Genomic DNA, 22,659 nt, shown 5'->3' with positions numbered 1-22,659 from the left:
AGTTCTCTTTTTTCCCCCTGAGAATCATGTACCAAGCCAACTTTACACTAGTTAAAGATTATTTAACCTTCAAACTTTTCTGATATATTTTTTTATTCAACAAACAAATTATAGATGTTCTTCCTGTGAAACCCAGAAAAAATTTCTTAATAGCCACAAATCTAACAGGTCTCAAGACAGCATGGGACCTGGTTTGGTATAATAAAGTTCACAGTTTTTAGGATAAGTGGGATATTTTTTAAGTATATAAAACATAGCAAGAAAAAAATAGTTATGGCAGACCTTATAATCAGCAGGTATATGTCCAGATTCACTTTCCATGCACTTCTTGGCCACTTGTTTACAGGTTGGGAGAGCTTGAATTCTCACTTCCCTTTGCAGTGAACCAATAATCTCATCTCCTGTGTGCCCACTTTCCTTTACTGGTGTGTCAGGCAGGGTCTCCTCTGTCGCCCTCTGCTGGCCGGACTCATCTGGCTGCTCAAGTCCTGCAATAAGTCTAGCTTCCATCAGCAGCTCAGAGCTGGACTTGACACTTTGTGTTCTGCTGTAACCAGATCTGCTGGCGTGACTCTTAGAGAGAGCTTGATGTGTACCAGCCTCCCAAAATGATTCTGTCGTTCCCCCTCCAACATTCCGTTCTCCATCCTTAAAGTTTTCGTAACTTCCCTGGCTCAGAAGGTTCTGTCCTTTACAGTATTCGGACGGGTGGGCTTTCATGGACGCAGATGTACCCTCTTGGGTAAGTGTGATGGGTTTATGAGATCTGGGCTTAATGGGAGGTTGAGGCCTCTGGGACATGGATACTGCTTTGGTGGTCCCAGCGAGAGAGGCAATGACCGGCTTTTGGACAATCTCATGTCCTGGTTTAGGTTTACGAAGAGGCATTGTGTTTACTGAATCTTTGGTCTTGCTTTCTGAGCCTCACTTGTAGTTTAGGTCTTTAAACATGGATTTGTAGGGCGGTTAGCTAAGAGAAGAGAGAAAGTTAAACTTGTGTTTGGAGCCAAGCTTGGCACTGTTTACAAAGTCCTTTATATATTGAACGAATATATTCATATATAATCACATGAAGCGTCCATGGTTCGATTGCCATATTTTCTGAGCATTTACAGCCTCTTGAAATACAAAAATACTTGGAAAATCTTTACAATCAACAATTGAAAACAAAATAGCCTGTATAATTTTACATCGCTTATCCTTGCAGTGTGCTGCATATTACGTATTTGAGTGTCTTCAAAACAAAAAAGTAGAAACAACTTTTTGTTCGCGCTTGTGTAACTTCAAATCTGAGCTAGCCTGCTAGCTAAACTTGTTTGCACAAAAGTTGTTGTTTTCCCATGTCGCCATTCAAACATTTACGAAAAACTTTTTATAAACGTTCTTACCTTTTCAGGAATGTATCCTCTCGAACTTTAACCTTTCTCACACATACCGAACGCATGTGACGGGTTTGCTAAATTGCTCAAATGCATCTGCAGCTTTTACCTCAGAAACTCAAACAGAGAAACGCCAAGCAGCGTCTCCTAGCAACCGGGCTGTCCCTATGCGCGTGCCAGAGCTACCGAGCAAATCTGAAATAGGCTACTTAAGTTAACCATTAACTAGCTGTGATTAATTGTTTTTACGATCATTTTTTGTTTATCCATGCTTTATCTCTGTGTACGCTACCGTTTTTACTGATAAGCAATAACGCGTCTTCGCCTGTCATTGTTTTCTCATTAAGCGCGACAAAACTGGTGAAATTAATTATTTTATTCGTATTTTCCACTCAAGTACTTATACATATATAAATAATTACGATATATAATGCACAATAAAATAGCCTTAATAAACAAACGATAATAAACATTGTCTTAAAGCATTTATTGAATGCATTCAAATGGTTAGACAGTTAAACTCTTGCCTGATATTAATGCTCTCTCAGCCTCCCTCGTGGGAGCTTTGACACGGTCTAATGTTCTCCTGCTTCAAGGGCCATTTCATTGCGTCCTGTGAGAGATCGATCTGTGCTCTAATGGTGTCATAGATCACTGGTGATAATCCCGTGTAAGTGGATGATCAGCGCTGTCATTCGCTCATTAGCAGGTGTACAGTGAGATGTGGGACCTTATCTGAGCAATAAAGGGAGGGAGAGATGGTGGGGTTTCCAGTTCCGTACGAGCCACAATCGAAATAAATTGTTTAGTTAAATGAAAGTTATTCCCACTTAAGTAATAGGCCCTATTAATAATGGCGGTGTTATTAAATATGAAATAACAACTTATTTTAATAACATTATTAAATATAAAATGCTTAAAAAGAAAAGTGCAATGCATTATTTCTGTAGGCCCTCTTAGAACTATTCATATCTTCAATGATACTTCAAATATTCTATTCATATTTATGCTATAACTGAATGCGCATTTGCTTATAATATTTGATATGCTTCATAAAGACTTTTAATACTAACAAGTTCTCCGACATTGCAAATGCATTCAATGTATTCAACATTTCACAGCGCATATCTTTGTGCATCTACAAAGTGCATCATTTAGTTTTAATGAAGACAAATGTGGCGTGAATGTTTAGCGCTTTACGCATTTACTATAAGAGGACATTACATGGCACATAAATAACGTAAAAAAGTGTTTCACTTTTAAACAGCCACGTGCGCTATAAAACACGCTTGTTTTTCCTTATTAAATACAGTAGAGTAAGAGGTGTTCCTGGAATTAGAGAGATCCGGCAAATGAGACTTGGAAAGTGGGCTGTACCGTATACGTAACAGGCAGGGGAAGATCTCCAATGCGGTCCCAACATTTCCACACTTTATTCAAAGCCGTGAGCAACATCCCGTCAGTGATTGCGCGCACTCTGCACACGCACACACACACACACGCGCTGCGGGTCTGCGAACTGCATGTGGACGAGCTGCGGATTTCCTCCATTATGTTGGGCGCAGTGAAAATGGAAGGACACGAAACTTCAGACTGGAGCAGCTACTATAACGATGCACAAGAGGTAAGAGAAAAAGATCATTTCATGAATCTGAGCAATTGGAAAAGACAAAACTTTGAATGGGCGAACAAATATTTAGCATATAATGCATTATCGCAGCATTGTTTTAAGAAAGAGTCTCCCTGTACAAACACAGAAATGCTGATAAGAAAGAATGAAATGTAATGTTTATCCATAACTTGTTTGTTGCTGTCAGAAGCGGAGAACATTTATGATAATCGATCAACCCACTTGGTGGCAGCAGTGATCCCGTTGGAAATGGGTCAATTTGGTGTATTATTCGAAGAGTTGAAGAAATTTAATTTGCGGTTAAAATCATTTTAAATGATGCGCTATTAAAATAATCGATTTCTTCCATTTATTATTGAGGTACATATGAGTAATTTATTGTGCAATTTGGTTATTTTGACATTTGAAAATTAGGCTACATTAAATAGAACTGCTGTCACTTTCAGACGTACTCTTCGTTTCTACAATTAATCGAATAATTGTTTGTCAATTGTTATGCATCGTTTGTGCGTGCAACATTGTTTAAAGTTTTAAAGGACCGAGACACAACTGGATTTATCCAGATTGTATCAAACTAAAACAATTAAGAAATCCGATTTGATTTGGTGTCGTGCACAACGATCGCGTTAATTGTTTGCCTATCGCGTTTTATAATATTCTGTGGGAAAACGTTTTTGTTAAAGTGTAAAAATGCCAAACGCATATTTACAGAACATTGTCGATTGGTAAAATACACGGATTAAAGTAGGCTATAGCCTACATACTCGTGATTAAAAGGCTATTTAACAAAAATAACAGTAATAAAACGCACGATTTATTTCCTTTCAGGTGTATTCTCCCATGGCGAACAGCGGTATGAACGCTGGGCTGGGCTCCATGAACAATATGAACGGCTACATGAGCATGTCGACCAGTGGAAATATGACTTCAAGCTCTTTCAACATGTCTTACGCGAACACAGCTCTCGGCGCCGGACTGAGCCCGGGCACCATGGCGGGAATGACCGCGGGCGCCACCGGTGCCATGAACGGGATGGGCGGCGGGGTGTCGACCATGGGCACCGCTCTCAGCCCGTCCAACATAAACGCCATGACAGCTCAGCACAGCTCCATGAACGCGCTGAACCCTTACTCCAACATGAGTCCCACTATGAGCACCATGGCATACACGCAGACCAACCTGAACAGGGCCAGAGACAACAAGACCTTCAGAAGAAGTTACCCGCATGCCAAGCCACCCTACTCGTACATATCTCTCATTACGATGGCTATCCAACAGGCACCGAGCAAAATGCTTACTTTAAGTGAGATTTATCAGTGGATAATGGACCTGTTTCCCTACTACCGTCAGAATCAACAAAGGTGGCAAAACTCCATCAGGCATTCGCTCTCTTTCAATGACTGTTTCATCAAAGTGTCCAGGTCGCCGGATAAACCGGGAAAAGGCTCTTATTGGGCCCTGCATCCTGACTCTGGGAATATGTTCGAGAACGGCTGTTATCTGCGCCGACAAAAACGCTTTAAATGCGATAAGAAGTTGGGGTCGGGTAAAGGCTCCGATGGAAAGAGGGACCAGACTAGCGGCTCGGGTTCGCCATCGAGCGACAGTGGCAGCACCAAACCCGTGCACATGGATTCCAGCTCTTTAACCTCTTCGAACCACTCGTCCAGTCCTCACAGTTTGGACCACAGGAGCGGCACCATCAACTCCGAACTCAAAGGCACCGGCCCACAGATCCACCCCGTGTCCAGTTCGGCCACATCTCTGTCCTCCATACCTTTACCCCCTCACTCAATGGCTCACGAGTCGCAGCTGCACCTCAAGGGAGACCCCCATTACTCCTTCAATCACCCTTTTTCCATCAATAATTTAATGTCCTCCTCAGAGCAACAGCATAAACTGGAATTGAAAGCGTACGAACAAGCGTTGCAATATTCCTCGTACGGCTCAGGGATGTCGTCCAGTTTTCCCATGGCCGGGAGAGCCAGCATGGACCCATCGGCTTTAGAGGCCTCATACTATCAAGGTGTGTATTCCAGGCCCGTTCTTAATACGTCTTAGTTTTCATTTTCACCAGCTGTCGACGAAAAAAAACTTTATTTTTATTTTTTTGCATGCACCTGCATGGTGCATAAAGAACTGTTACTTTAAAGCATAAAGAAATGTGTATGTGTATAATAAAATATTGTAAAGTGTTCCCATTGAATGATTGTATATCCCAGTTATAAATCATTGCTACTGTATTTAAAATAATTTCGAGCTTGTAAAAATACTTGTTGTAATCCCCAAAACTTGTAGTTCCCCATCATATGTCCATGTGTTACAACGTGCACGAAAGGTCAACTTTGGTCTTGTAGAAAAAAAATGTTTGTTGCTGGTTAAAAAAAAGCCATGCCCCGTCTGTTGCAGATGTATTTGAATGTTGAAATTGTTTTGGGGTTTATTTACCTCGTTTTGACAAAAACACTTTAAATCCCAATCTTGTACTGAAATAAATTAATCCAAGGTGGAAATGCATTCTGAATAAAATATGTATTTCTTAAATCAAGCAAGAATGACAGTGTTTTGTGACATTTCTATGAAAAAACGGCAAAGGTGTCAAGGTGCGCGACCAGCAATTTTCCTTGATAGAACTGAATTTTAAATGTATTAGAATTGTGATTTATCAAATAACAAACTTCAGACTTTATTTATTTTTTATTTTATTTACGATGTAATTGTTAAAAATAACATTTCAGATCAGCATTGTTTCAAAGCATTTGTTTTTTTCCTTTTATTATTTTATTCTTTTGTATTTGCGCTTTTTTGTCCTTTTAATAATGACTTGCTTAAACACAAGATACAATCATAAGATAGCCTAGTCACATTTTAAACAAAATATTAATGTAGGCTATTTTTAATTTATTTCATATGCCGTCTTCTATTGGAGCAGATTTTGGCTGAGCTCGTCTGGTTTAGGACACGATGTTGGTAAAAGACCAAGAGAAAATCCAAGTCTAACACAAGCGCAGGCTGAAAGACTCGCTTCATAATAGATCCGATCGCGTTTTAAATGGGATTTTAAACAATATCATAAAGAGGCCAAATCATCTTTTTGTGAAGCGTAACCTACATGATGGGCACGTGAACCTGAACAGATTTGACTTTGATCATGGTATTTTGTACACACGCATTTTGGCTGAGTATCCGTGAAATTCAGTTAATTATCGTGTAATTCCCCCCCGATGCGTAAATAAAATGGATAATTGACTTCAGGCTAAAGAAATCGTTTTACGTTAAAGATTAAAGCGATCTGACGCCTCCCAACACTCAATTATGACTTGTATTGTTCAGATTATTTTTATATATATTTTCTTTTCGAATTAAAACTAAAGATTACAGACAAAATTTCCAAACATCGACATCGAATTAGGCACGAGGACGGAAGAAGGAAATCTATAGGGAAGTCAAGTGAATTGCGCAGATTGATAGGCTACTAAAAGGTATTATTACAATGCATTAAAACATTGAACGATACAAGAATTAAGGAAATAAAAAACACGTTTAATGGCATGTTTGAATAATATAAATTGCTATACCCTCTCTGCACGCGCACGATAAGAAATCCGAAGCGCTGAGACACAATTAAAGTGTATTTTAAAACAGACTGTTTAACATTTTATCATCAGAAATGTGTATCATGTTTACACAATTTAACTGATTACATAAAATAGGATCAATACAAACAACTTCAATGATACTTTTTTATTTAATTAGATTTTGTTCGGCGATGCGCACATTTACAAAATACACATTGTAAAGGGTCATTATCAAGTTCGTAAATCACACAGCAGACTACTGTGACGCTTTGATCAGATCATGTGTATTTGCATCATGTATGATCAAAACCTTGTCTTAATTATATCCACAATTATGTTTAGATAATGTTGGTCGGTCAACACACATTATACGATTTTTATTTTTTTGTCAACGGGAAACATTATTTTGCGCTTCTGTTAAAAATGTATTTGGGTAGCGCATAGATTATTCTTAAGAAAACGTTTTAAGATGAGGGTTTTTATATGCATTTGGAAACGCGAAGGATGATATGCATTCATGCATTTTGTGCACATCTCAACTATTTAAATGGACAGACGTTATTAAGGCATAACATATGTTATCAGCGGGCAGTGTCCAAGGCCGAGGTTTCAGAAGCGCCTTGTTTTCAAACGTATGTGGCATTTCTCGTTAGCCCATCAAAAGCTCTGGCGCTTTCTACAGCCTTATGGACAAAAATTTCGACAACAATACACATGGCCCTTTAGTTCAAAGCGACCATCAGCGGGCCTACCCGTAGACCTTTCTTCTCCCTCTTTTCATGCGCAGTTTGGAAAAGCACTACAGGGCCAAGGCGCTCCTAATACCTTCTGATGGGGATTGAATTAATTATCTCCAATAACACAATTGTGCTTGGCCAACGAAAAGAGCAAAGCAATACCCCTTCAAAATCACACGCACGAAAGAAAGGACCTTTCAAAGGGCCAGTGAGAAGAGGGAGAGATCTCTATCCGAAATCAGCTTTAGAAGCAGCTGGTTTTCCATTAAAAATGATACGGGAGAAGTTTATTAGGGCTTTGTGTCCCCCTAATATGCATCGAACAAGTCAGGTTGGTGGTCCCGCACTCCCCTCGCGCTGTTCAGTGGTTTGTGTCTTCATTATTCTAGAGAGAGACCGTTTTTTAAGTTTCACTGGACGATCAATCAAGAATTTCTTATATTTTTATATTTATTAAGAGCAGATGGATATTTTGAAGAATAATGTTAAGTGTTTTTTAAACGCAGTGGAAAACTGTAGCGCGTAAAAGCCAAAAAGTCTATCATTTAGTTATAAAGCATATAGGTCAAGCTTAAATGTGAACCCGCAAAGCTGTAAAATGAACCAAAAAGAACCTAATTTCGTTTTATTAACAAATTTAGAAAGAATACAGTTGATCAACCTGCACAACAAATTTAAGTTAATTTAATAATGCGCAATAATTTAATGCGTTTTCCCTAACACGTTTGCGCAGTAATGGTTCATTGTAAAAAATGCATCAAGACAAGGGAGTTGTAGAAAATACGCGCAAAAACGAAATGTCCTAGAAAACCAAGAAAAGGTTGGACACAGAAAGCGAGGGATGGGAGGCTTTAAAATATTTGGTGTCGTTATAGCAACAGGATCAGTAGCGCTTTTCATTGGGGGTCATTCAATATGTGCAGCCGAAACACGGTTTTAATTAAAGCGTATAAAAGTTTTTTTGTAAGCCGATGATCACGCACACTGAATTTGGGGGCGATAATCGGGCGTTTCACTCCACATGCCCCAACAAACACAGACTCGAGCCTTCACACCCACTTTGAGCATGCATCTCAAACAAATCTTTAAAAACATGCACACCTCAAACAAATCATTTACGAATGCACGTCTCGAACAAATAACGCATCTCGTCTGGGGAAAGAAAGTTGGAGCACTATCAAAGGAAAACACTTTTCTTTAGGGACGTGTGGGGACACCCAGGTTGCGCCATCTCCACGGTAACCTATAGGAGAAAAATCGACAAGCTTGTCTTGGTGTCGGGGCATTTATTTGAGGGGAGGGCAACTCAGCACGTCTCGCCTAAACAGTCTTTTCTTTATTCACCGGTGCATCTAACATAATTCTGAGTACATAATCGATCAAAACAGCAGTCACCATTCGAGCTCTGCTGAAGGACGGACGGGAAACAAACCGGAATCATAAAGGCCTAATTGTTTGGTGTATATAGGGTGGTAAACGTCGACAGATCTTGCTGTCCCGTTATATTTTTCTAAATGATCACCATGCGAAGCTCACTATTAAACAATTACTTTTTTTGAACTCTTACAAAGAGTTCGGGGAGCAATAAGCGACATGTCATAAAAGAGCAATAGCACAATAGATGCTAATAATCATCAGCGTTAGTTCAGCCAACTTGCGCGTTTTTACTGTTAAAACGCACATACATGTTGTTTCTGAGGTTTAACACCAATTTCGTGACTAAATATATTTTCATATAATTTTTGTGAGGATACGACCTTAAACGATTTTACAATATTGTTAAATTCAAGAACAACGAAGGTATCGAAAGAAAAACAATTCCTGCATTTCTTATACAAATTAACTCTTAATTAAAATAAACATTATTTGCGACATTAATGGAGTTAAATTTGTGTGATTTAAGAAAGTACGCCTGGTGAACATTAGTAAATCACAAATAATAATTCGAGACATTTTAAAGGCAGATTTTGTATTCCAAAAGACCCTTGATTCAGTGATCTTAATTATAACGTAAAATCTTAAATAAATAATAGCCTAGGGTGTTAAATGGATATTCTCTAGAATATTAATAGGGCTCATTATATTTCGGGTCCATTTCACCTTTAAGCAAGGATATTTAAAATTGTAAATTTATATACATTTTTTTAAGAATGCCAGTACCTAGAATTCATTCAACACTGTGGTGATAATGCAATGGGAAGAAAAACGTATTCAAGAGCACAAAAACCTTTTTTAATTAATAGTATGAGAAATACTGATTGGGTTTGCTCCTGCATTGTCAATTTTTCCTGCAATAATTAAGAAAAACATAATCATGAAATCCCTGAATATCAGTTTGTCATTTTTTAAACCAATTTTACAAAAAAATACAGCGTGCTCCATCAAATAGCTGGATTTAAAAGGAAACTGACCAAGTAATTGTCAATTTCCCTTGCTTCACTTGACCTGACATCATAAGATAAAAACGACCCAAGGAGCAGAAAGGTGTAAGTGTTAAAGGGCTGACAGAGGAATGTTCATTGGTGACTGCAGAGTGAATAAAGTTAAACATTTACGATCCAGTTTCTGCAATGAGAACAGGACTGAGAGGCAGAACGCCACTTCTCAGCCTGTGTTTGCGCAAGCCGGGCTTCGGCTGTTTGCTCAGAGTTAAACGCTGCAGCCTGGTCACCAGATGTGGCCGTCTGCTCGGGTCGCCCTACGGCCAGTCAGTCAGATCACTGTGCGGACGCTGCCGGTTCCAACTTTCTTCCTTAACACCTCCACCAGCCGTTCCAACCTGAGCAAGAAACACACAGCGAGAGACAGAAAGTAGAAATAAGTGATTGAGCCAATGAAAGAAGTGCAAGACAAATGCCGGACAGCTATTTGCTGTTTTCTCCTGACACGAGGGCGCTCCTGGAGGAGCAGAGAAAGGCAGAGAGGGGATGTAGATGCTTCTTAAAGTGGGTGAGACATCCATGCTGGTGTCAATGCCCAAATCCTCAGAATATCCGCCTGCCTTTACTCTGGCAAACAGAAGCCCCCGCGCGTGGTGTCATGTGATTGGTCGGGGTGAGTAAACCTGTGCTTATGAGGGCGATGATCCCAAAGACTGTGGAAATGGAGGAAGCTCTGGCTGGGTGAAGGGATTCTTTTGGAGCAAATGAAGAATGGACATGAAAACGGGCCTGTCTCTCTCTCCATACAAACAAATGCTGATTCCAGCCAAAAAAAAAAGAGAGCACATGCATCTTCACAAACCTCACATCTGACAGTAATGTACATGCAGGTATCAGACGATATACGCTCCTTATAATATTCAAAACACAAAGTCAGCACCTCTCCATTTATAGCTGATGTCTTTAATGTTTCAAGTTTTAAGTTCTTTGGACTAAGAATTAGGGTTTTATAGAGCGAGTTGTTGATACCCAACCAATGTTTTCTAATCATTTCATAATAGATCAATGACGTCATCAATTGAATCATCTTTCTAGTTTTTTTAAGAGAAACGTAATACACAAAATTTATAAAAAAAATGCTTGGTTATCTTTAACCCAGCATTGGGTCAAAAAGGGATGATCCCAACTTGGTTCGCTTTGACCCAAAATGCTTGGTTGTTTTAACATTGCTGGTTCAAATATATTTTTTTGTTGGTTAATTTAACCCAGTGGCTGGATTTGTTCCTTTCTTGCTGGGTTGAAAATAACCATGCATTTTTTTAGTGTATAAATATTATTACATTACAATTACTCAATATATTAATTACAGTTGGTTCCATCAATGTTCATCAAACGGAAAAAATATTTATTTTTAAGAAGACGGTTTAAGAAGACACACATGCTGGCCCGAAGTTATACTCCGGTCTGTGTTTGGTTATAATATACCCATGTCTTTTATATTGAATTTATAAGAATATTAATTTGAAGTAATATTATTATTGTATATTAATTGTTTTAAATTAATTTAAAACTACTCAACCGTTATTGTTTCCTTGCGGAGGTCTAACGGAAGTTAAGTTTGGGCCATAACGTTTGTTTATCTTCTATCTTCTCAAAACATTTAAAAATGTGTCGCTACTATCTGTATTATTATGTATTCACTGGAAATCTGCGTTGCAAAAAATGCAAACCTGTGAAAAGCGCAATAGAAACAACAGCAATTTGTTTGGCTCAGATCAGGTCAATATGAGTTACGCACTAAAGGCTAACGCTAAAAAGTGAGGTTTGTTGAAATCTAAAACCTTTAGAGGTTTGTTTAAAGACTAGTAGTACAGTAACAGTAACGTTTGCATAGAAACCCACAACAAACAATGTAATTAAAATTTCAGAATATGTTCTGTGATACAGAAATCAGAATTGAAATAACACAAACGCGTTAAAAGGCTTTGAATAAGAGGTTGGTTTTCCAAATTTGTTTGATAAACCGAGCCAGGTACTGATGATAGAATAACAGTAGACAACTCTACTGGGCTCAAAAGAACAGAGCTTTCTCTATCACAGATTTCATAGCAAAGCAACTGCTAATATTGTCTACTGAGGTTTCTCTCTTATCAAGTGAGCATATGGGAGTGGTTTGACCCAAGCCCTGCTCCCTCTGTAGTCTCCACCTGTTTTCTACAGGGACTTTGGAGAGAAGCCGCAATACCACGTGTACTTTCTTTCTTTCCCAGAAGAACTACGCACCAGAGAAGGGAACACGAAACAACAGGCTAATATTTATGAAGGTCAGCGCTGCTAAATGAACAGGGCACGCACGTGGGCATATATATACATAAGCAAACAGCCTTCATATAACAAACGCGCAATCCTCTCCCACCAAAACATACAAACAGGCCGACAGATACCTTAAAATTGTCTCTCGCTCACGTCCGTCCAGCTTTCATAAACATGCACAGAAACCTCTCTCCCCTCGTGTGCAAATTCTGAGCGTTTTAAATATATTCATTAGCCTCTCTGTCGTGTTTGCACAATTAACAGGTCTGCGATTCTGTGGCAGGATCTCCGAGGTGTGTCTGCGGGCTGGGGAGGATTTGGCGAACACTGTTTGCAGAAAGCGGCCGTAAACTCAAACATACACGCGAGGGAAGAGCCGGCGAACGCCTAAATCCCGATTAAGAATTCACAGAGTCGCAAAACCAACAATTCCAGCTCTGAGTAAACAGCGGCCGTGCATAAATTCTAAACAATGGCATGTTTTATGTACGCCGTGAAAACATATTCATGTTTCAATACAAAAATATGATCCTTTTTATTGTGTTTTGTGTACACATGAATTATAATTATGCCACTACAATGTCTGACAAAACCCCTTTATGGGGTCATACAATAAGGAATTAAAGATTTTTCAGAGAAGTCTTCAATATACTATGAAACATGCTGTTACTGTAACATACAAACTTTCTCTACTGTCCAAAAGTTGGAAATCTAGGTTCATTTATATTTACAAGTCAACAAACCCATCCATGATTGACAGCCACTAAGCAGCAGAATTTCTCACTTCATACCGTTCCTAAAAGGACAGAAATGGACCACGTAGTTAAAAGTCAAAATTGAACATAAAAAGTAAAATACATGCAATCCCTTTAACTGGAACACTACTTTATCTGACAACAGCAACAGTAACGTTTCCCGCTGGACAGAGAAATCAGAATCAGCAATAAACATGGCGGTGAGGAGGGTAAGCCCTCGCTGTGCCAGACAGAAGCGCCCCACACGGGAGTCTGCAAGACAGAAGTATGCCGGGACACACCAGCCGCAGCAATGAAAAGACCCTTTGTGCATTTCTCACGGCCAAGTTTGATTCAGCGGGTCATTAGACATTCAGCTCAGCTCCTCCGTCAATGAGCTGCCGTGCTGCACTCAGGTGCCACATTCTGGGCCTGCGCGGGGCTCGTCCACCCTAGCGTGCCCTACTGCCGGAGGCTGAGCGCATCACCCCTGCATTCTTCTCACCACGGTGTGACGAGGCCCACGTCACAGCGGCTTTCCAGTCGCCCGGTGAGCAGGGGGCATCCATCTGATTGTCAGCTAACGGTCAGGTGTGATCGGCATGGCCGCCCTCTCATCCCGAGCCTGACCCCAGCTTTGGACAAAAATATATGCTCATGTTCATAGTCGCTTGCGCTTTTTCACAAAATAAACCTTAAACTGGAGTCAGGAATCTTTCTGTAATTAGTCATTTATATTATCAAATAAAAAAACTGGAACAAGATGATTTTAATTTTGCCATCATATCATAGGACACGTTTTGACATCAATCTGTCAACTACCCATTTGCAACGCTTCCATGCCGCTACTTCCCTCGTACGTCCCATATCTACCTAAATGGGGAAAGACCGATATCTTTAAAATCACTTGCTAAGATTGAAATAATACAACATATTCATGACCAACAATTAAACAAACATATTTAGTTTCTAACCATTAAATTGAGCTAGAAAACTCTTAAACCAAAGACGGTACTTTCTTCGCATCCTGCGTATTCATTTTTTCGGAAATTTCGGACTCAATGTGCAATGGCCTTTAGAGCCAATTAATGTTGTAGTACTGACAAAAATTGCCAATGAAAAGTTTAATTCGGAATACTCGTTTAATTCTTAACCGTTGCCATCTGTAACAGTCACAAAGTGCACAAGAAAATGGGGAATAACATGCAACCCCAGGCACAACTTTGAATCTAGGGTAACGAATAACATGATTCTCCGAAAATTGGGAATTTCCAGTTTAACTACACCGAAACACCTGCAGACGTGAGGCAGAGGGGTGAGATGGACTTTCACATCAGAGTTCGGCTGAATGCTGTACACAGTAGTGACCCACATGGCTGAACCCTGTACTGCGGACGATGGCGGGTCATAAGTCTGAATCAGCACTATATTGTACACAAACAAGCTACTGTGACACACACCGGCTCTGTTGCAAACCGAGTGAACTGACTTACTGTCTACTACTAACAATCTTGATCAGTGTTTCTTATCTCTAGTAAGGAGTACTACACGTCTAGTTCTACATTTTCATGTTTCTAGTGTTTGTGTAGTTTTACTAGGAATACAATTCCCAACGTTCTGAGAATCATCATGTTATTATAATGTTTTTAGATAACCCAACCCCTAACTTTCTTTTGTCTTTTTATAGTGTTTGCCAGGCAGTACAGTGTCAAGAAACGGCAAATGATGGTATGAGAGAGGAACAGGAGGTGGGAAGGACCATGAGCCATGATTCGAACACGGGGCACGCAAATTGTTGCCATATCTGTAACTTGGTGAAAGGTCTCATCGTAAACACAGACACGTTGCAGTTTTCGGGGGCTGGATATGATTCACCATTTTTTGGCAGTAATACGAAAAAAAGTTGCAAAGAATTGAAGTTCTTCTTTTGATTCTAAATAATGATTCCTTTACTAGTTCACAAGTTCCAATAATTGCTTGCTTTGTATCAATAATGGTACTGAACAAATATATACTTTAGTAAAGACTGCATTCAAGCTTTACATGTGCATTGGTGTGCATGTTCCCTGGGCATCGAATCCACAACCCTTGGGTTGCAAGCACAATAACTCATCAATTGAGCCAAATGAACAACTGAACTGAGCTTGTTAACACCAGAAGCATGCTCGTAAATAAAAACTCATCGGTATTGACCATGCACTTTGGTGTGACCATAAAAAGGGAAAAAACACAAAGTTATTATCATCGTAGTCTGCACTGCAACGATTTATGAGTGTTTCAGAAATGACGGCACAGAAAGAACACTATCAGTGTTACAGACAGTAGCACAAGGAGTTGCATGTCAGCCAGCAGGGACTGTGTGATCTTACCACTGAAGATGGAAGCCCTTCAGAATGTCATGTGTAAACAGTTCACTAAAGTTCTCGCTTTTATTCTGTGGTCTCATTGTGCCGGGGAGGTGGGGGGTTCTCTCCGTGTTTTGAGCACCCCCTCAGCTTGGCATCTCCACCCCCTTTGGTTAATTCATCATGTAAATAGATCAGCAGGCCGGCCTGTGTTTGCTTTACGTGGGGAGCCCCCCATCTGAGCAAGACGAGAGCGAGAGAAGATCTCCCAGCCAACCCGCTTTCATAAGCGTAGACAACAGCTCAGTGAAGTTGAGGATGTACGTTTAAAGAATGTCCAGCAAGAGCTGTAATTTCACCTACGTATATCGAAGACAATTTCACAAAACAAATCGTCGTCGAGTCACATGGTATTCCCAAGCCAGTGACTTTATCTTGTCCATGAATCAGCGGAAGGAAGAAACATAATAAGTGACATTTTACTTCTACAAAACTCTTTTTGACCACAAGTGGACATGTTGTACTGACCTCTGAACTTTCTCACTGGCCTCTCTCTCTCTTCCCTGGGCCAGGCAGAGTTGAGTCTGAGCGCGCTGGTGTTCTGATGTCAGTTGCTGCAGATCACGCCGCAGAGACTGAATCTGGCTCTGGTCCGGGGTGGCGGGTCTGTCGTGACCGCTCTCATCAGCTTTGGTTTGCAGCAGACTGAAAAAGCACATGTACACAAAAACGCCTTTAATTCAAATGTGAAAGAGAATGCAATGACCAATGCAAGCTGTGAACAAAATGTTTTAAATTGTCCTAAAATGCATGTAAAACATTAGGATTGGGGTTTTAAAAAATGATTATCGCTGCTGCCTTTACAAAACCACAGATGTCCAAATTTGACTTTTTCAGGAAATGGAAAAACATGGTACTTTTTAAATTATTAAATACTGGGTTGCCAAAGTAGACAAGCATTTTATAATACGTTTAATTGGTTAGATATTTGCAAAACCCAGTGACAAACATCATTTAGGGATTTAAAATTCTGTCATCATTTACTGACCCTTAGGTTGTTCCAAACCTGTAGACATTTCTTTGTTTTGATGATCACACAGAAATAAATTTGGAAGAATGTTAGATCTCACCCACCATTTACTGCCATAGTCGGGAAAATAAATCCTATGGGAGTCAATTGGGGTGAGATTTGATATCTTCCAGATATCTTCCTGTGTTTTCAGCAGAACAAATTAATGTATACAGGTTAGGAACAATGTAAGGGTAAGTAAATGTATTTATTACAAAAAATTTAAATCACAAAATATAATGATACAAGGTTTCGGAAGGACATCAGCGATATGGACGCACGCAGTATTCAAGATCTAAAAATGTTGCTTTCTTTGTTATTTTGACGAGCGTTTGTCTATATTTATTTTTCTGCAAATACAAAAAATGTAGTAATTGGAATTCTTGTTGTATATTTTACCAACTGGTAGAAAATGCTATTTGATTTGAAACACATACCTATAAATAGTAAACAAAAAAGCTATAATAATATTGGAGTGGTCTCTTAACTTTTCCCGGAAACATTACTAATAATTCTTGTTGCTTATAAGTCACATTTTGCAATTTATTGAATTAGCATTTAACCGTGCAAAACACATTTGGCAGATTCTTCTATCCAAAGCAACCTACAGTGCATTCAAACTAGACATCTGTATCAGTATGAGTGTTCCCTGGGTCTCAAAGCCACGTTGACGTTGTTAACACAATGTTCTACCAACTGAGCTACAGGAAATTTTCCCAATACTGAAATGTGGCAAGTCATTATTTATCAGATATATACAGATAAGCATCTACAACAACAAGCCTCAAAATGACAAGAAAATATAACTGTCAACGGTTTAACATCAGGCAGTAACTTATCATACAAATGTCAATGGTCAAATGTCTTACACAAACATGAAACTTGACCCAGAGCATGCTTACAGTTTACCTGGAGGTGGAGAATCATGACTCTCTATCAACAGATACATCTAATATTCAAACTGAATGTCAGTACAAGGAACAATATCTGAGGCTATTCATTCCTGGGAATGTCAGTGGAATACATTAGCGCTCGCGCCGCACCTTCAAACTCGCAAAGCTGTTTTTCCAGCTAGATGCGAGATGATTAAGGTCATGATAAAACGAGGGGGGAAGATACAAATCAGTCTAACGGAAAGAGAATGTGCCAAGAAAAACCAAGACAACATCACGTAAACTTAACGGAACGATTGAGTGTTGACAAAAAAACATTTTATTACATGACCACTGATGGTCAGTTTAAGCAATTGAAGGGATAATTCACACAAAAATTGTAGTTCCTCATGTCATTCAAAGCTTTATGACATTCTTTATGAGTACACAAAAGAAGATATTTTGAAGAATGTCGGTAACCAACAACGGCCCCCATTGACTTCCATTGTACGGACAAAACCGCGTACATATCTAGACTTTTGTTTTCAACAGAAAAAATAGTCATACATAAGTTTTGAATATGTCGAACTGTCCCTTTAAGAGCAATTCAGTGTGTATATCTGAGCCCTAACTAGTGGTCAACCTTTATGTAGAGGACCAATACACTTTAATTTGACACCACCGATATGGTTATGAAAAACAATGATGACACCTGCTCTCCTCGGCTGCACTAACAACACACACAGGTAGACCCTCACCTGTGACCGCAGATACAAAACCAGCACGCTATTAAGTGGGTATTCATATTAGGAAACAATGCACATGGGACAATGGCAAGATTAGCCAACAATGCATCTCGGGCTCGTGTGTCATCTGTGACAGAGAAATCTTGATCGATTGGCACCGGCTTTTATCTTTAGGCTTTTGTATGCGTGAGTGTGTATGTGTGCTTTCACCCTAAAGTCATAGTACTCATTGAATCCCGCACATTAGTTCACGAGAGCTCCTCCTTTATGTTCTTTTTTAAAGCAAGAGGTAATCAATTCTGATGCGATATTGATGCTGGAGAAAGTGATGTAAAGTTGTGTGCTTTGTTTAATTAAATGCAAACATATTGGGTACAAAGGTCCGATGACGGTGACAAACAAGGGCAGGAGCATTGCCACACTACGGATTATCTTATCTAAGTTAGCCCACCCCCAATGAACAACCGGTTCTCTGCGACCCGCCTCTCCATCCTTATGAGAAGTCATTGGGGAAGAATATACATTGCAAACACGTCAGTTCACCCGAAAATAAAAATACGACTCTTTGTTTTTCTGTGAACATTTTTTGAGATTTGGAGAAGTGTCCATAGAATGAATGTGACCCAATGTTGTTTGGTTACCAACGTTCCTCAAAATATCTTCTATTGTGTTCTTCAGAAGAGATGAAGTCATACAGGTTTGAAATGACACGGGTGAATAAATCTGAACTTTCCTGTAGCTCAGAGGTTGGTGCTAGAAATACCAAGGCCATGGGTTCGAACCCAGGGATTGCACATACTCTGATACAAATGTATAGTATAATGCAATGCAAGTCGCTTTGCATAAAAGTGTCTGCCAAATGCTTAAATGTAAATGAGCTCTTCAGTGTATATGACTAACAGCTAGTCAAACACACAATGCTCTTGTAGAACATGGCCTTTATGTTAGTGTCTGACTTGCTTTACCTTTAATAAAAAAAAAGCAGCAGACAGCCGATCGGCACGGCGTGTTAAACATTAACCAGAATGCAAGATACCTGATCGCAGAGGCGGGACCCCGACAAACCTGCCCTCCACAGGGCAGTTAAACATTAACACCCCCACAAAATGCTATCAGATGGGAAATGTAAAATAACCTTTTAATAGAGAGCCCTTATCTGCGGGCAAAAGGTACATGGAGACGGCAACAAGAAAGAAACAAGACAGGCGTTCCAGACAGGTGGACAAAAAGTGACTTAAAAACTACTACTGACCACATCCCAGCGTCCACCATTACTTCACCAATCACTCACGCTGACAGCTCCTGATAAAAGCCGCGCTAGATTCGATACGTCTCTTTCTCTCTAGAGAACAGATGTTTGAGAACCCAACCCAACTGTGCAGAAAAACAGCACAATTTTGATCACTCGTTTCTGAAAACTACAGACAATGTCTTACGCTTGTGGAGGAACGCTGCTGTGCGCTTGAATGAAGGAGACGTCGCTGACTGTGACAGGGTTACACGCAATCTACAAAATGTATTTTGCTGCACAGAATGGGGACGACGGCTAATGCAGATGATGCGGTTTGTGCTGTTTTGGGCGAAAGCTGCTTAATGCCACAGGCGTTATATACATCACATAAAGTTTCCAAGAGCAACACGGCATATCTGATGGTGTGATCAAAGGCAATGCACTTCTTAAAATGTATTATTCAGCCCAAACTGCAGGGACTAAAAACTTGAATAATAAGAAAAATGAAAATAAATGACAACAATAATCACTTCACTGAACTGGCTACTGTGGAAAAGTCACAAATGTTACGTCATTGTAAGTTAACCTTAAATATTTACTATAATCCTCCCCCAAAAATATACATGTAGACGGTTTCAACATACACACATTGAGTTTGGGTCACTTAACGTTATATGTACAAACTAGTGTATGTGTATTGAAATGGAGCGTGTAAATTAGTGCTGAACAAATGTGTAATTCGAATGAAGAAAGAAAAAATAAGAACATAAGATTTTGACTTGGATGTTTAAAATAATTTTTTTATATTAGCAACTCACTTCTGTCGACCAACATTTGCAATATTACATATTTTCACAATCGTGCCATATTATTTATTTACCTTTCAAAATGTGTATAGACGTTAATCAGAAGGCTTATTTGTGTAGTCTGTTTTTTGTAAAAAAGGCAAAAGCCGACTCGCAAAATCTTAATGTACATGTACACACACACACACACACACACACACACACACATATATATATATATATATATATTTGATGTATATATTACCTATATACGATTACCTTTCTCCAGGTATTTGTGAAATTACACATGTTTAATGCTTAAGCTTAAAATGAGAATAAAGCTATGTGAAACAGCAAATGCCCTTCAAGCCTTTTTGCATTAGAAGGAGAAGCTAACGTAGGAAACAGATATCGGAAGGAAAGCGTACGTGTCCGACTTTTAAGTATCTGCTAATGACTATTGAGCCGAGAGTGTTGACAGATCAAGATGGTGTGGTAAATGATGAGCGATCGCTGGGGAGATGGAGACCCGCGGCGTTAATAAGCGTCAATCATACGTCACCTCCCTCTGCTCCTGGCTGATGGTCAAACAAAGCACCTTAAACTGAGTCCGGCCAATGATAACCTATTAAAAAAACTCACTCTCAGAGTATAAGTGTTGCTCTTTATCAGCGGGGAGCCCGTGTACGCCGCTCCGCTCTGAGACGCTTCTATCAAAACCTGAGGTTGAAGCAGCAGACCTTTTTTTCCCATCCTATTCTCGCTCTCATCTGTTCTGTGCCCTTTCATCTGACACAGACTGTCTGTTATCCTGAAAGACACAATGGAGGTGGTCGGGAATCCTGAAAGCAAACATACACAGCCATACTCTGGCCTTTGTTGTTCCTGGAGGATTCTCCTTTTAAAGGTTCAGCGCCGCAGCCACGCCGGCAGGGGCCGGGGTCCAGCGACGGACACCGATTTGCTCACACAATGCGGATTGTCTGGGGGAAAACAATGTGCTCTGTCACCTCCTTTGGCAGAAAACATCTAGACTACAAAAGTGGTTTTGGATTGAAACATGACAACCAGGGTACTAACATGTTTTTTTGGACATGACACAAAGAATTTGTATAAACAAAAAGATCTTGATGTTAAATCAAAGGTTGCTCACAGAATCACAAAGCTTTCTTTATGGCAGAGGTTTTTCGTTGTAAGGCCCCTTTTGTGTAGAGTGCATCGTTTTGTAGCCCCCCAAATAAAGACTTTTTCATTAAACCAAACACATATTCACTTAAACAATTCTGGAAAATCTATAATTTTTCTGATGTTTGATTGCACAAAATAATATTATACATTTTATAAAATGCCACAACATCTATTCCCCCCTTCGATCCATCTAGGGACCGCCGGTTTTAGAACCACTCCTCTATGGAACCAGGTTGGAACCACCTTTTTAGTTTTTTTCATTTTTAAACGTGAACTACGAATGCACAGTCACGCACGACAAGATCTACAGAGACGACAAACGCAAATATAAAAGTCCTTAATGCACGCGGATGCTCATCTCACTGAAACCGGATGCATCTCACTTTACCAGCATGACCAGTTTATGAGCCAAATGTGTTTACTTCATATTATCTATCAAACCCCTCCTCGCTGACAGATAAACCCCAAGTAAAGCAAACAGCCTCTGGCTGGTAGACAAGACCTGGGCAGGGCGTGTCCGCGGTAGTCAATCACCACCACCTAAGGTTTGGTTATTTAACACCCTGACAATCCATTTGAATAAAAAACTTAAATGAGCACACGGTTGAACTCTGGGCCAAAACAATCAGATGTAAGGCGGTGCTGAAACGCTTGCGGTCGATACCGCTGGAGGTTTATGCACTCTGGCAAAACAACTACGAGACTCTCGTGACTTTAAAGCCGGTGTAGACAGACCTCCAACAGAGAACACAGAGGGGGGGCGTGTCTGCACAAAATGTGGATTGAGATCTTTCTGAATGCTTCAGATCTCCACATCATGAATTTGTGGTACGAGTCATTAATTGTTACCAGAGCGAAACAACCAAGTCTATGGAAAGAGCTTTCCCAAAGCAACAGGTTCCAAATCTAACGTTCCCTAAGAAGGGTGTGGCTTTGGCCCCGCTTCAGTTTGATGGCATTGTAAGGTTAGGTGGTTGATCTGTAATACCTGCGTAAGGTTTGTAACTCCTCTTCAAGTGTGCGACTGAGCTCCAGGGCTTTATCTCGTTCTCTTTGGGCTTCCACCAGCTCCTCTTCAAGCTGTAGAGATAAATGCAAGACATTCAGCCATAAGAGCTACAGTAGCGGTTAAACCTCTGCTCCACATATAGGGGTCAAAAGTCAGACACCTCGAATCTACTTATTTTCTGTGGAGTCAGTGTAGTATATTTTTTAACAATAATATTCGTTTTAATATTGCTATGTAATATTTATGAGACAGTTATGATTAATTGTTCTATTGAATATAATAATAATACGTTTCCTTTTCCATTCATATCAGATGGTGGTCAGGGTAACAAATGTGACTTTTTTTTATCTTATTAAAACAAATTTACAAGCGAGACGAGCGTCACCAAAGTTTTATTCTATTCGGATCATGTAAAAGTCAAAAAAGTTAGTCAAATGTAACATTTCAAGTCAAAAGTGACCAAAGATTAAGAGTGGGTTAAATTGACCAATACATCATTTCCCTAAAATCTTTACACTTTTTTTATTTATAGTTTTATTATGTTACCCATTCATGTTCGACAGAAGACCACAAGTGTGACTGTGTTTGGGACCATTTAGCCTTTTTAAGTCATATCCATTACTTTTTTGTGTTCACACAGTAATAGTTCTAGAAAAAGTTGT

The 22,659-nt window shown here is 39.6% G+C and overlaps 2 protein-coding genes across 2 annotated transcripts in view; one reads left to right on the top strand and one right to left on the bottom strand.

The window, feature by feature from the left end:
* The first annotated feature begins 2,819 nt into the window (after nt 1-2,819).
* On the top strand, nt 2,820-5,559 carry foxa1 (forkhead box A1). Its single transcript, XM_079459285.1, has 2 exons — nt 2,820-3,003; nt 3,838-5,559. The coding sequence occupies exons 1-2, from the start codon at nt 2,932-2,934 to the stop codon at nt 5,068-5,070; spliced, it is 1,305 nt and encodes a 434-aa protein (XP_079315411.1). The 5' UTR covers nt 2,820-2,931; the 3' UTR covers nt 5,071-5,559.
* Nucleotides 5,560-9,534: 3,975 nt separating this feature from the next.
* The window catches only part of mipol1 (mirror-image polydactyly 1), a 55,413-nt gene continuing 42,288 nt past the window's right edge, over nt 9,535-22,659 (bottom strand). The window contains exons 12-14 of the mRNA XM_079458308.1: nt 21,977-22,068; nt 15,626-15,802; nt 9,535-10,103 (exon numbers count right to left, since the gene is read on the bottom strand). Coding sequence (XP_079314434.1) covers nt 10,037-10,103; nt 15,626-15,802; nt 21,977-22,068 — 336 coding nt within the window. The 3' untranslated portion in view covers nt 9,535-10,036. The remainder of the gene's footprint in view (nt 10,104-15,625; nt 15,803-21,976; nt 22,069-22,659) is intronic.

The sequence above is a fragment of the Barbatula barbatula genome (assembly GCF_947034865.1).
Source record: "Barbatula barbatula genome assembly, chromosome: 6".
NCBI classification, from domain to species: domain Eukaryota; kingdom Metazoa; phylum Chordata; class Actinopteri; order Cypriniformes; family Nemacheilidae; genus Barbatula; species Barbatula barbatula.
Note: the sequence above shows the minus strand (reverse complement) of the source record. Positions and strands in the feature narration are given on the sequence as shown.